Source organism: Amblyomma mixtum, chromosome 9 (assembly GCF_055824585.1).
Source record: "Amblyomma mixtum isolate Tamu chromosome 9, ASM5582458v1, whole genome shotgun sequence".
NCBI lineage: Eukaryota > Metazoa > Arthropoda > Arachnida > Ixodida > Ixodidae > Amblyomma > Amblyomma mixtum.
Window position 1 is genome coordinate 62,579,524 of NC_143020.1, and position 14,856 is coordinate 62,594,379.

Here is a 14,856-nt window from a genome sequence, read left to right on the forward strand (position 1 = left end):
CGAGAGCTAGCGTCACCTAGCATATACTTCCCTCATTGTTAATTTTTTCCCCTTCTTTCAATTTCGCTGTTACAATGTCTAGTTTGAATATCTTTTTCCCTCTAAATGAGTGCCTGTCCTAGCCTCAAAGAGCAGTGAACAGCCAATTTTCAATGAACTATGTATTAGCGACGAAGGAAAGTTGTCAGTTGTCAGTGGCTGTCAGCTGTGCATTCCAAGCGACCGAAAGCAAAACCGAATCACCGAATTTCGACACTGTTTGTTTCGATATCGTACCCGATGGAGCGCAACTTTTACGTGCGATGGTTTCTCGACGCTATAGCGTACTGCGCGAATAGAAACCATATGCGGAGATTCTTCTTCATTGTATTGAAACTTCACTCCGTCGACGCGATGAATGCGCAACACTAGAATGCGTCCAGCTCAACGCCACCACGCACAACGTATGACGCACGTATCGTGAACTCGAAGCATATGTGGCTAGGAATTTTGTTTATAAGGCCCTTATCAGGCACAGAGTGTTCAAGCGACTGCTTCACTGCACTGGTCGCGCTTTATGCTAAACTGGTTTTTTGATTAAAGGAAATCACGTAGTATCTGTGTCACATATCTCAGTGGACACCTGAACTGCGCCGTTATGGGAAGAGAACGAAAGAAGAAAAAGAGAAGTAACCTGCTCGCTCATTAGGTGTCTTTCCTCCATGTAATTAGGTGTACTCTTGGAGCGCGAGGCGTTGCGCCTCTGTTTCGGACTTCCAAAATATGTAGCTAATGTCCTGCACCTTGAGGCGCGAATTCCATCTTTATTAGCTAGGTTCCGCCTTTTAACAGGTCAAACCTTTTTTTAAATTTGTGCGACTCACCTCTTCACACCTCCAGTGTAATATTTCTGAGTCAACCTGCAGTCTTTTTAAATGCCACCTGGTCTCGTTTGTATACTCCGCAGATATATGTTTCGTGCAGTCTCTCCTTGAGTCAAGATTCCATTTGATGAGATTTTCCCATCGAATGCCAAGCTGCAGCCCTTTCCTCTGTTGCAGGACCACCCCTTTCCTTCTCATATTCTCATTGCTACCGATGCCTCGCAGGATCGTGAAAAGGCAGGTGTGGGCATTTTTTCCCCTTCATTGGGATGGTCCTTTTCTCTCCGTTGACTTCAATTTATCTTGCCGAATTATTAGCAGTAACTTAGCCTTACGTAAATTAAATCCTACCATTTCCCAAGTCATGGTTATATGACGGACTATCTATTTATATATTTACTCTACATTATCATCACCCATTGAGTCTCGGGTATTATGCCACTTTAAGCTAGCTGATCCCCTCCATCTAAATTGGGTGCGGTTGCTTTGGGTATCGGGGCACGTGGGCATTCAGTTAAATGAGGTTGCCGATTTCTTAGCAATTAAGGGCCTCTCTGCCAACCTGCGCATATACAGCTGCGGTGAGGTTTCGCAGTTACATACCTTATTCCAGGAATTTTCAGCCTCGGTGCTTACTTCATCTCCAATATCAGCACCTTCTGCATCCTTGGAGTAGCAAAGACTGGCGCTCGCGCAGACTGTAAATCTCTTTCATGCGTTTGCGATGCCGAGTTCCTCTGCTAAATTTCTACCTTCACAGATCTGGTCTGGCGGTTTCTCTACTGAGCCCATTTTGTACCAGAGTCTGAGACAGGGGATCCCTACCTGCTGTTCTGCCGCCGCTTCTCTTCTTTGAGGAGGTGCCTATTAGAAATTCCGTTTCACCAGCTAGGTCTGCCTAGCTGTGTCCACTGCGGTTGTTCTCCTCTGGCGCTTCTTCGCTTAGAAGCAACAGCAGTACTGCGTGCTGTGCTGTTCAAAATTTTCTTCTAGAAACTCAGCGATTCCCATGCTAATTTTGATTTTATTTATTCATATTTTTTTCAATGTATTTTTCTGATTTTCAAACATTTATTTGATTTTTCTTCCTTTCAGTCAGTGCAAAACTGAACCATCCCATGTGTTGCATTTCAATTTGCACATAAGTCATCGTACCGTCTTTGATCTCCCAGGTAACAGGAACATTGTTGTTGTGTCGTCCAGTCTGTCAGCCTATACACCATTACTACTCCTCTTCCTCTAAAAATGCTCCTCTTTCCAGCTGTTCACTGCCTGTGTCTTGGCCACTCTTCCTTAGTGGGTATGTGCCATTTCATCCGAGGCCAACCAACCAACCAGCCCTAGCTGTGACCTGCCAGAAGCTGCGACTTGCGCTGCCTGTCTGGGAATGATAGGTTGAGTTTCGGGCGGTTGGTCGAGGTTTTTTCTGCCTGTGCCTTTGCGCTCAGCCTCCTTTTTTGGTGTCCACCAGCCTCATTTACATACCCCACAGGTTAATTGTGTTCATGCAAAGACTACTTGAGCCTTTAAACATGCAAATATATAAAATCCTTCCAGCACTAAGTAGTGGGTCCTCTGTTCACATTGTTTTTGACAACAATTCCCTTGAACTCCTTGAATTCCTTTGAAAGGTGAGCACAAAGCAGTGCCAGTGAAGTCCTGGGAGACAACTCAGTTGGTTCAAATTGGTCGTAATGGCGCTTCCAATGGTGTCCAAAAATCAATTGGTTCCAAATGGAATTCCCAATGTTTTTTTTACTGGGTTTGCTCTCGAAGCTCCCACTCTTCCTCGGTTTTGTAGCTTAAAAAATAAAAAAGGTGTCTATTGTCCAAGGGTTCGAAGTAACCTTCCTTTTCCCCAACATACAGGGACTTCAGTATTTATCTGCCAGAGTAAAAAAAAAAAAAATCTGAGCGCAATCCAATGGCCTGTAATCAAGACCAAACCTCGCTGACAAGGTAGCGTACGTGTTGTTTTGGGTTGAGTTTTATAGCGTATAAGCGACTACGACTATCACGCACCAACTAAGGGGTAGAATTTGTTTGCTTTTAAGAAACTTCGATGGTGCCTAAAATCTGACAGTTTGATAAGGTTTCTTCTTTCAGAAATATAAAAACACAAGACATATGTCCACAAGCATTTTCTCCAACGAGCAAACAAAGGCGAAAACACCGGCCAACTTTCAGAAGGAAACAGTGGAAAATGTTTTTCCCTGATAACTTTGTCCAGCTTTGCGCATTAACATGAAATATCATTTATGGCGACCATTTCTCTGCAAAGCTTGCATGTTGAGGTCTCTTCTTTTGCAAGAATAAGCTGTGTGTATAAGTGTGTACGCCCAATATGCGAAAGTGACATAAAATGAATTCAATGAATGCCTCCAATAGGAAAGAAAGCTCGTAACTGTGAGGCATTTATGCCTTTACATCAATGCATAGACAGAAAAAGTGCAGTACCTTTTACTTTCTTCTGCTTAATAAATCACCTGATTTGCAACTTTGCAAACATTGTTCTAAAGATATTGATTTATGATAAATTCATACTGTAATCTGGGCATTTATATTCATAAATAGGGACTATTGGCACTTATTGTGTTGTCTGCATCATTTCTGCTGCAAGCACAGACTCATCTCATAGTATATTCCTACAGGCTTCGCATTTAATGGCATTCGATATATGCTTTACACAGTCTTCTTGCTTGATTGAGCAACTTTGATAGCAAACGCCAAGAGCTTTCAACCAGAAAACTTAACAATATGCAAATTATTTTCACTTCCATTTAATCAGACCAGTTCAGCTGTGTGATGCCCATTTAAGTAAACATATGACCAAACTCCTGCATGCAAGTTTTAATCCTTGCTCTCCCTTTATCTTTGATCAAAACCTTTAATTAAAAATGAAATGGGTCTTATTTCATCTCAGCACTCACATGACGGATCTCTACACCTATTTGTTTTCTATGTATATATATATATATAATTTGACTGAATCATTTTTGGAATCAACATGAATTCCATCCAACTATAATAGCTTTCACTAGGTGTATTTTAAGATTTGCTTCAATATTTCATTTAGACGTTTTTATTTATTTATTTCTTGCTACCTCAAAGGCCCTTTGAAGGGTTATCACATCACATGAACGCGTTAAAGAGCATAACTGTGCTTCAGTTGACGATCTGAATAATGATGGGGTCAGTGTGGAGCACGATGTGGCCAGGCAAGTCATTTCACGCCTTTCGCAGTGCGTACAAAAAATGAAGACAGGTGTGCAGACGTGCGGTCACGCGGAGGATAGGTGGTCTTTTCATGGTTCATATGCCTGGAGGTGTGGTAGGCAGGGATGACAAGACTTGTGCGCTATATCATAACAGAATTCATGACATAGACATACTCCTGTGATGTGACGTCAGTTAAACTTATGATATGAGCATTGAATTTGTTTGGTACCACTTTCATGATAACCTAGAGCAGCACGGTTTTTTATTGCTTTTAGACTATTCTTCGATTATTTTGATTAGCCCCATCGCCAGGAACATCAACATCTGATAATTTTATCAGGCATATAAAGCCCATGCTGTCATCGCCGCCGCTCTGTGGGCTCGGTAGCTGTGTGTCAACGCAGACTACTAATCCTCTGCTTTTCGCAATGCAGGTGTTTACCCTCGCCCTGAAACTGCTTTTCGCCGCTCTACCGTCTGCCTCCTGTTCATCAGTGTCTACGGCCGCCGTGAAGTATCATGAAGAAGACCATTTTCATCCGCCTGCCCCATCACCATTGCTACCCCATCAACTGCCCTCATCGCCGCCAGAGTACGTCATCCCGGACCAACAGTGGCCAGCCCAATCGCCAGGAACATCAACATCTGATAATTTTATCAGGCATATAAAGCCCATGCTGTCATCGCCGCCGCTCTGTGGGCTCGGTAGCTGTGTGTCAACGCAGACTACTAATCCTCTGCTTTTCGCAATGCAGGTTAGTAACAAGTTTTCCCTATATGCTAAAAAAACCAGTAACTACTTTTTAATGCAGCTGCCGAGCCCTCAGTGCTGCTGTAGTATTGTTGCCGAGTGTTCACGTGTTCTCCGTTTTCTTTTACTATTGTCAGGCGATGTCGAATCTAACCCAGGCCCCGACCGTTACGATTGCATACTTTCCGAGCTCCAGAAACTAACTACCGGGCAAGCTACATTAATTTCCGATCTACAGGACATTAAAGATCAACTAAAAACTACCGAAACAACCTTGACCGACTTAAACAAGCGCATGGACACCCTGGAATCACACTACGCCACACTTTCCACTATTCATTCTGAGATAGACGCCCTGAAAACTTTAAACACCAAACTTACCTGCAAGATCGACAAACTTGAAGCACGTATGGACGATGCAGAAAATCGCTCTCGCCGTAACAATCTCATATTTTACAATATTCCTGACACTAACCCCACTGAAACGTATGCAGACTCGGAAGAAACAGTCATTCGTCATTGCTCCACTCAACTAGATTTTGCCATCGAACCCAATCTAATCGAGCGTGCTCACCGCCTCGGGCGCCACTCAACTGATCGCACCAGGCCAATCATCGTTAAATTCACCTCATCGAAAACTAAAGAAAGCATCCTTTCTTTAGGAACTAAGCTTAAAGGCACCAACTACAGTATTGGCGAAGACTTCTCCCTTCCCGTTCGTAACGCCCGCAAACATCTTGTAACCTTTGCCAGATCAGTATCCGATAAGTTCTCTTTGCGCTTCAAAACATTACATATTGGTCCCAAACGCTACATATTCGATGAATCATCACAAACAGTAAAAGAAGTGAAATAGCAACCATCTCAGCACCTATCGACAGATCGTTCGAAGCATGCACAGCAAGAAGCACTTTCATTGTCAGCGATCTTTACTAACGTGCGGAGTTTCATTTCAAAGCGCGACATTATTTCCCATATTGTCACTTCATCTGCTAGCAACATACTAGTCTTGACGGAAACGTAGCTAAACAGCGACATTCCTGATAGTGAAGTCCTTGCTGACTTGCCTAATTTCAGTGTTTTTCGCAAAGATCGCCCAGACCGAAGGGGAGGGGGGGTACTGATTGCAACCGCTCGAGATCTATCATGCTCAGCTGTTCACCTTTCATCAGATATAGAAATATTATGGGTTTTATGCCATGCTTCACCTAAATCAGTTGTGATTGGCGTTTGCTACAGGCCTCCTAGCTACCCAGACTTCCCTCGAAAACTTAATAACGCATTAAATGAAATTAAAGCTAAGCACCCTAACACCTGCACTCTCCTATTCGGAGATTTCAATTTTCCGAGCATTGACTGGCATAATCTAACCGCTACAGGTAATAAGGATGCTAATGAATTTCTAGACGTCTGCCTTAATTTTAACCTCGTTCAAACTATATCCGAACCAACCCGTGTAACTGAAGACTGCGCTAATATCCTGGACCTAATATTAACGGATAATCCTGAATGCGTTCATTCCGTCACGTATCTACCAGGCGTCAGCGATCACCACGTCATACATGCCGGCTTCACCATTAAACCGTCCTTACGCGTAACTTCTAAACGAACTATCCGACTGTACGATAAAGGAAACTACACAGCAATAAATAATGAACTTCGCGCATTTTTACCAGTATTTCAATCCAGCTTTCATCAAAGATCCATCCATGATAACTGGTCCTTGTTTAAGAGGAAAATAGAAGATTTGGTCGACAGGTTTATTCCAAACATAAATATACGAAATAACCCTCAAAACCCATGGTTCACAAACACACTCAAACGTCTTGAAAATAAAAAGAAGCGTCTTTTCCAATCAACCAAGTTGCTTCCCAGTCAGAATGCTTGGAACAAATATTATGCAGCCAAAAAAACTTATTTATCAAGTATTCGAGAAGCCAAACGCACTTTTTTTAACTCCGATCTGCCTAAAATGTTGTCAACTAACCCCCGTAGGTTCTGGCAAGTCATTAACCCCCAGCACACACGCACTGTTTCCCTCACTGATGCTTCAGGTGCAAATTTCTCTGAAACTGAATGCGCCAACATGTTCAACACAGCCTTTTCATCCGTGTTTACTAATGAAACAGAGCCGACATTTCCTCAAAACCCCCCAATTATTCAAGATACTATGCCTCCTCTTATATTTTCTTCTGCAGGAATTTTGTCACTAATAGAAAACATTAAAATATCATCCTCTGCTGGAATTGACAATATCAACGCTAAAATACTGATTAATACCAAAGATATATGTTCATCTCTGTTGTGCTTGTTATTCGCTCAGTCACTCTTCACAGGTCAACTGCCCATAGACTGCCCATTCTTTAACAGACCTGATAGAGTACCATTTGTAGGGAATGTTCCCTCTTGATTCCTTCGTGCCGAGCTTGTGCAGCAACTTCATCTGCTTTCTAATTGCCACCGATTCCGAAGTTGCTCGGAACTCTGCAAACGGCTCTTGTTACGTTGTGCATGATGTCGCCGATTTGTGGTGTAACTGCATTTGTATTGTGAAGTCAGGCACGTGAGTATGCTTAGAGAGTCAGTTCAAATGATGCTGTTCACAATGTTATCATTTATTATTTTTTATAGTCTCAGAGAGGGCGTAACACACTGCAATGATGATGGGTGCACTCTGGAGTAGTAGTAATGTCTTTCTCAATTGTTTTGTACTACGGCACTGCCAAGGTAGCATTCTGATTTCGAATCATTGGCATAAAATGCTGCATATTCATCGTATTTTTACTTTCCTAAACATTCTTGTAATATATGTTCATTAGCCGTTTATTTTTTTCTGCAAATGTGTTAATGTGCGGTAAAGTGAAATATGTACAGGACAGCATTATGGCCTGCGTTCTTTAAACAGCAATTCAGAACATCGGCACAAGCCTGGATTTTCTATAACTGATGAAAAACTGGTTACGCTCTCACGTACAGCTTCCAGAAAGGCTGTCCTAGCAGCCAAAACACAGAGCAGTGCACCACTGCCAGTCGGTGAAGCAAGCGACTGCATGGCTTGGTAGGTGGACAACTTGTGCGGTTCCTCAAGGATGCCCTTTAGTTTTCCTGCTAAAATTAAACTCAAACAGCCACCACTCCTGTTGAGCCATCACATCACCTGCAGGTAAATATGAAGCGCATACTCATGAGTAGAGGCCGGATTTTTAGGCACTAAAAAGCACGTTTTAGGCGCCATAAATAGGCGGCTAAAATTGGAATTTAGGCACCTAACGGAGAAAAATAGGCACTCTAAATTTTATCAAAAGTGCACGCAGTTCTGAACTTCAGCGCACAATATCTGCCGTAAAATAAAACAAAAACACAGCAGGAATGATTTGGGACCTTAAGCAAGGTGCGAACATTCGAAGCCGTTTTTTTTAGGGCTGTCGCGCAACTTTTCGTACAATACACATGCTTCAGCAGAGCAAAAGGAACTGTTACCAACCCTTTTAAAACACTTTGGAATACCTCGAAACAAACAATTCGCTTGTTGTGTACAAAAGTAGAAACAATGAACACCTTAACAGGAGGGCATGTACGAGGGGGGACCCAAAAGAAACCGGACTGAGAGCGCGCCGCCATTCGTAGACGTAGTAGACAGTTCTACCGCTAGATGGGGTTAGTAGAGACCTTCACGAAACAACTGTGCAGACGGCATAAATTTTCAGGCAAAAATATGAGCGTAGTGTTGTGTTTCGCTTGCAGTTATTTTGTTCCGCCTGCGAAATCTTTATGGCAAATTTAAAAGAACAGAGAGTGTGTTTGAAGTTTTGTTTCCTGGTTGAAAAATCAGCAGCGGAAGCTTACCAAATGTTGCAACACGCTTTTAAAGAGGACGCTATGAGCCGCACACAAGTTTTCGAGTGGTTTAGGCGCTTGAAATGTCGTGAGATGAGTGTCTAAGACCATGCTCGTTCTGGGCGTCCTTCAACGTCTCGAAACGATGAAAACGTTGCAAATTCTGTAAAAAAATGAACAAAGATAGTCGTTTCACGATCGACCCGATTTCAAAAGAGACAGGGATGAGTTGGAGCTCCCGTCAGCGAATTTTGACTGAGCAGTTGCAAATGATACGTGTTTCCGCTAAATTTCTTCCTCGCATTCTCAGACAGGATCAAAAGAACATTCGATTAAATTTGAGTCTGGATTTAAAAAAAGAGATTGAAAGTGATCCAAACTTCTTGACTAAAGTCATTACAGGTGATGAGAGTTGGTGTTAGGGGTACGACCCAGAAACTAAGCAAGCGTCCAGTCAGTGGAAGTCTCCCAACTCTCCGAGACCAAAAAAAAAGCAAGGCAGTTGAAGTCGAATGTGAAGGCAATGATCATTGTCTTTTGTGATGTTCGTGAAATTGTGCGCCATGAATTTGTTCCCCCTGGCCAGACTGTTAACCAGCACTTTTATTTCGAAGCTTTAAGACGTCTGCGAGAGGATCTGCGGAGAAAACGCAAGGAACGTTGGCGATCAGGTGACTGGTTCCTTCATCACGACCACGCCCCCGCACACACGGCCTTACGAGTGACCCACTATTTGGCCTCTCGTGGATCGACTGTCGTTCCGCACCCTCCCTATTCACCAGACCTAGCCCCGTGCGACTTTTTCTCTTTCCGAGAATGAAGAAAAGTCTAAAAGGGAAGCGTTTTGGTGATGTGGAGGCCGTACAAACAGCTTCGCAAAGGGCACTGGACGATATCAGAGTTGAAGAGTTCCAGAGATGCTTCAAACAGTGGGAAAAAAGACTTCACAAGTACATCGCATTTCACGGAGAGTACTTTGAAGGTGACTGAAGGAATTTTGTGCAAGAGTTAATAAATAAAGTTTTTATACAAAAAATCCGGTTTTTTTTGGGTCCCCCCTCGTATTTAGAAATTGATAGAAACATTGTCAATTCAAAGCATCTGACAAATGAGTGCAGTCTTCACTCACACAAAAATTGAACTTATTTATTGCAGGCATACAGGATGCTTCAACATTAATAAATACGTTGTCATTTCTGTAAACAGTGTTTTATAGTTTGTGGCTTTACGTGTCTGGAGCCACGTGACTATCAAATGGTGCTTGCCATTAGAAGGGTCTGGAAACCATAAATACGAGGTGCTACAAAATGTTGCACACGGTGCTGCTTGATGCAGAATATGCCGAAAAGAATCATAGTTCTGCACGGGCCTACTACATCCACGAGGATCCATGGTAAAATAAACATCATCCGTCTAGAAATCACTGTTAAAACTATGGAAGCAGTAGCAGACAAGCACCATCTCCAGGTTGATGGACTCAAATTTATGCCTCTTATCAGTAAGAACAAGCTTGTATGAAGAAAAGGAACGCTCAACATCATCGGATGTTACAGGAGCGTGCTTGTACTTAGGAACATTTGATGGCTTTACACTGCTCGGTATCATAGAATGTTCACCGGTAAGAACTCCTGAAATTTGCTTGAGGACTGAGAACTCCTTGTTTTTGTCCTAGACGGACTGCAACTTTGCGCGGATTTTCTCGGCAACTTCTCCGTGTTGAAGAGCAGCGATTCGTTGCTGCACATTCTCAATTAGTCCAATGTTGGATTGCCAGCTGTCTTGTGTGGCCTGCTCCAACAAGATTACCGCCAAATGCCATTTGATGAACACGGCATGCGGCTGGGGCACAAGGAGCGAAAATAAGGCAGGTTACCCAGGTGGAAATTTTAATCAGTAAACTGTTTCCAGCAGGTTTATGGAACATTTTACAGTTGGTTTCAATTGGAACCAACTGGGAATTATTTGGACGAAACTATAACTTACTCTGTATACTTTCCGAAATGTGGTGCCATCTGGTCAGCTGCCACTTTAACAGCCAAAGTCATCAACAAGCTGCCACGATAAAATGACAGAAAATAGGAAAAAGGTTGCTTCGACATTTTCGGCTGACGTGGTTGGTATTGTGTGCGTAGCCGGCGTAGGTGCAGTGTTCACCACAGCCAACTGAAGAGGTCATCTAATGTTGCCACGTGTGTGTTCTACTCAAAACTGTAATGGATTCGAAAGCAAACATAATCAGAAAGAAAACATAATCAGAAAGCAAAACTACAGGGTATTTCAGGCCGCTTTTCTGTAAAATAGGGCATTTTTAGGCACCGACGTCGGAAATAGGCATTTATAGGCACTGACACACAAAATAGGCACTTATAGGCACTATAAAAATAGTATTAAACATATTGTCAACACCTAATTCGTGCTCATATGTAAAAACGGTGCGCCCACGAAGCGTTGAAAAAATAGGCATTTGCCTAAAATCCGGTCTCTACTCATGAGTATGCACTCCCTCTGATGCATTCAACCCTTTGTGGTTTAAAGCACAAATTTTTTGTGCTCAAGCATCTAGTTTTTCCCGCACCTTTTGAAGATGAACTGGGAGTTTCCCATACCTCCCCTATCAGTCTTTTCTCTATTTGATGCGACTAAAGCTTTGAAAGCAACATTCGCAGAATGGATGCTCCTCCTGAAACAACACGTATCGCTGGCTTGGTAGTGCGAAGCGTCTTGGGTTGCCTCTTTTCTTCCACTGTTCTTTTATGACTGTTCTTCAGGCACAAGCTGACAGCAGCACATAACTATGGGGCTGAAACACTAGCCTATGCTCACAGCATAGTCTGCACTCATAACCCCAATTCTCAGCATTCTGCTTTTACCATTCACTGTTGCATACAGTGATGCACCACAGCCACTTTTTTTATAAAGTGGAGCCTTCGTCATCAGGAGGATCGTAGATTAAGCCATGCGCAAGGGGGATGTGCATAGACTGACAAACCAGTGCTCAGTGGTTCCTGGAGCCCAAGCGGAGGCAGACAGGTCCTTTCATTGTCCATTTCCTCCAGCCAGTTTGAACTGTCCAATAGGGGCTGTTATGAGGCTCTTCTTTGTACTTTGCGCTCGGAAGAAAAAGAAAAAGAATAAATTAAGCGTGTTGGAAGGGACGCTCCTAGAGTGGAGCTTGTACGGTCAAAGATCTGTGAAGAAATTGCAGTGTTCCACTCTGCTGCAATGGCGGCTTCAGTGTGGCCTCATGGAAACAAGGCGACTGGCATAATTACTGACAAACACTTTCTCTTCAATTCTGTGCATCGAACTACATCCACTGCACAACACAGTCTCTCTCGCTCACCCCAAATACACCCTGTGCTCTTCCTGACAGATCGAGGAACCTCATCCCAAAAAACTTCCTAATCTCATCTGGTAATCCAACTCATTACCATCCAATATTGTGTCTGGCTTCTTTCAAGATATGACCCGTTTGTAGTACGAGACAAAAACTTGGAGAAGCTTCTGAAAACACACTACCTGTGTTTGCGGTATTCTTTACTGCTGCAATCTATAAGTTAGTGCTGTCAGTTAGTGCTGCTACTAGTGCTGTCATCTGTAAGTGATAGCAATTCCTTCCTGGATGCAAGGCAACATGATGTCTAAGGATGCTCGAAGTATAACAATAAAAAAAAAAGCAAACAGCAGCTTTTTGAAGAACTGCACTGCTTTTGAATTTTAATGCACAATACGTCAAGCAACTGAGTTATACAAACAGCCAGCTATACAACATTTTATAATGAAAACTGCTATAAAATACTACTTGTGCACTATGAAATTCAACACAATGGACCCAAATTACGAGGTTTACAATACATTACAAGATTACAGTGTTTTTCGTACGCACTAATCACAGTATTCTGTTTCAGCAGCCACGACCCTTGCAACGTGTTATCATGAACACCTTGTGTAAATCGAGAAAGCTTTTTCAAGTAACACCAAAACAACAGAGAAGCTACCACAATGTCAAATGGTCACAAACAGCTGAAATTCTGACAACGAAAAAAGATTAAAAATGGTGCCGACACAATGCTCCACAAATATCATACCATTTATATCCAGCAGAGACAGTGCTCTGAGTAATGGTAAAGCAGATGTTAGTGAAATCTTTTGTTAGTCCTCGATCCAAACAGAGAACTCTTCAAACCACCAAACTAACACAAAACACATCAATTTGAGGCTGGACACCTGCTAGTCCTCACTCATTCCTGCCACTAACACTGCTGGAATAAATACACAAAGATTTACATAAGAACAAGTTTTCCTCGGTTGTCATACACACATTTACAGGTTCAGTGAGATAAATGATTGAATTTATACTGATTGTCACAAAAATTAGCTCACTCAGGCTTCAGGATTAAAAATAATTGTTTTGTGCATTTTTGCACCACAAAATTTCTTCACTGAGGCAGCCTGACAACTGCCAGCAGCGATAAACATTGGATATCAGTTTTCGAAAGGCACTCTCCAGCAAGAAGTGATGCCATACAGGTATGACAGTGAGTTCATTTCTATCCATGCACGCTTAAGAGCACAGCATGCTGACTCTCCGTGTTCCGGAAATACTTAGCGGGAATGTGCAGCCTAAGGGAACAGCAAACGTTGTTTTCTGAAAACTCCCTCATAATGAACAAAACTTACAAAGGTATTTAATGATGCAGGTTAGCTACCAGCACCTTTCATAAGGCATTAAGCTATAATCTCGTTAGCTTGCATAAAAAATAGTAGCCAGAAAAACATTTTGACTAAGGGCATCACAAACCACTGCTATTCTTTGTGAATCGTTTTTTTGTGCAGTTTCAAATAATGGCGCTCTTTGAATCTCTTTTGGCACAAGTCACATTGGTAGGGCTTTTCGCCCTTGTGGGATCTAATATGCCTTGCAAGATCTGAATGTCCCACAAAAGCCATGGGGCACAGCTGGCACTGATATGGCTTTTGACCCGTGTGGGTACGGATATGCACCACCAGATTACTCCTCTTTGCAAAGCTGCTATCACAATAGTCACAATGGTAAGGACGCTCGCCAGTGTGAGTGCGCTGGTGTTGCTCTAGGGTGAACTTTTGTGCAAAGCTGCTACCACAGTAGTCGCAATGGTAAGGTCTTTCACCAGTGTGAGTGCGCCAGTGTGCCTGCAGATGGGCCTTTCGTGAAAAGCTGCTACCACAGTGGTCGCAACGGTAAGGACGTTCACCAGTGTGAGTGCGCTGGTGTCGCTCTAGGGTGAACTTTTGAGCAAAGCTGCTACCACAGTAGTCGCAATGGTAAGGACATTCACCTGTATGAGTCCGCTGGTGTGCCTCCAGAGAGGCCTTCAGTGCAAAGCTGCTAGTACAGCTGTCACAATGGTAAGGTCGCTCGCCTGTGTGAGTGCGCTGGTGTCTCTCTAGATGGGCCTTTTGTGCAAAGCTATTTCCACAGTCCTTACAATGGTATGGCCGGTCACCTGTATGGACTCGGAGATGCTGCACTAGACGGAATCTTCCGCTGAATCCCTTGCTGCAGTGGGTGCATTTGTAAACCTTATTTCCTGTGGGATTACCCCGGTCATTATCCATGCCAGAAGGAGCAGATTCCATGCAGTGGCCCACAGGGTGCTTTTCACTGGTTGAATCTTGCACAGGAGGTGTGCCATGGTCGCTCTGTGTGACGACTGAACCTGCGTTGCACAAGGAGAGTACTTCAAATGAAATGCCTGAAGCAACAATCCACAATTCACCAAGAATTAGAAAGAAAAGTTTAATGCAGGGGACACACTCATCAAAAGCTGCATATGTCTATCAAAACTTTTATTTAACAGATCTGCAAAAGAGAACTCAGGCCTGAAACAAGATGTCTATGCAGTCAAGATGTCTCTCCAGTCACAGGTGGGCTTCACAGCAAAACAAGTGGCAGTCAGCTATGCTTAGCCCCATGCACAATGCCATTTTTTTTCCTTTTATTTGCTCCTCAGAACGTGTCTAATAGGAGGAAAAGGCTAAAAAGCCTCAGGGGGGCTTGGTCTCCTGTACAATTTCCTGCTGCAATGAAGAGAACCCATATCGGTCCTAGTTCCATGAGCATAGTTGACATATCACAGAAAACAACTTTCCAGAATATCGAAGGCCCATATCATCATCATTCAACAGGTTCATTAAACTACAGCT

At 43.0% G+C, this 14,856-nt stretch overlaps 2 protein-coding genes across 7 annotated transcripts in view; one reads left to right on the forward strand and one right to left on the reverse strand.

Annotated features, from left to right (window-relative positions):
- Positions 1-225: 225 nt before the first annotated feature.
- Positions 226-12,328, forward strand: LOC149329312 (uncharacterized). 6 transcript variants are annotated; one of them, XR_016285784.1, is made up of 3 exons: positions 226-1,104; positions 4,517-7,996; positions 9,285-12,318. XR_016285784.1 is itself a non-coding variant. In XM_089561873.1 (3 exons), the coding sequence occupies exons 1-3, from the start codon at positions 991-993 to the stop codon at positions 9,288-9,290; spliced, it is 441 nt and encodes a 146-aa protein (XP_089417999.1). In that variant the 5' UTR covers positions 226-990; the 3' UTR covers positions 9,291-12,328. The 6 variants fall into 6 exon arrangements, 5 of the variants coding, with proteins under 5 accessions (XP_089417999.1, XP_089417998.1, XP_089417995.1 ...); XM_089561873.1 differs by having other exon boundaries at positions 4,517-4,837; positions 9,285-12,328; XM_089561872.1 differs by lacking the exon at positions 9,285-12,318 and having other exon boundaries at positions 4,517-4,837; positions 7,810-9,087.
- The window catches only part of LOC149329313 (uncharacterized), an 82,916-nt gene continuing 75,487 nt past the window's right edge, over positions 7,428-14,856 (reverse strand). The window contains exons 6-7 of the mRNA XM_089559228.1: positions 11,660-14,240; positions 7,428-8,833 (exon numbers count right to left, since the gene is read on the reverse strand). Coding sequence (XP_089415354.1) covers positions 13,477-14,240 — 764 coding nt within the window. The 3' untranslated portion in view covers positions 7,428-8,833; positions 11,660-13,476. The remainder of the gene's footprint in view (positions 8,834-11,659; positions 14,241-14,856) is intronic.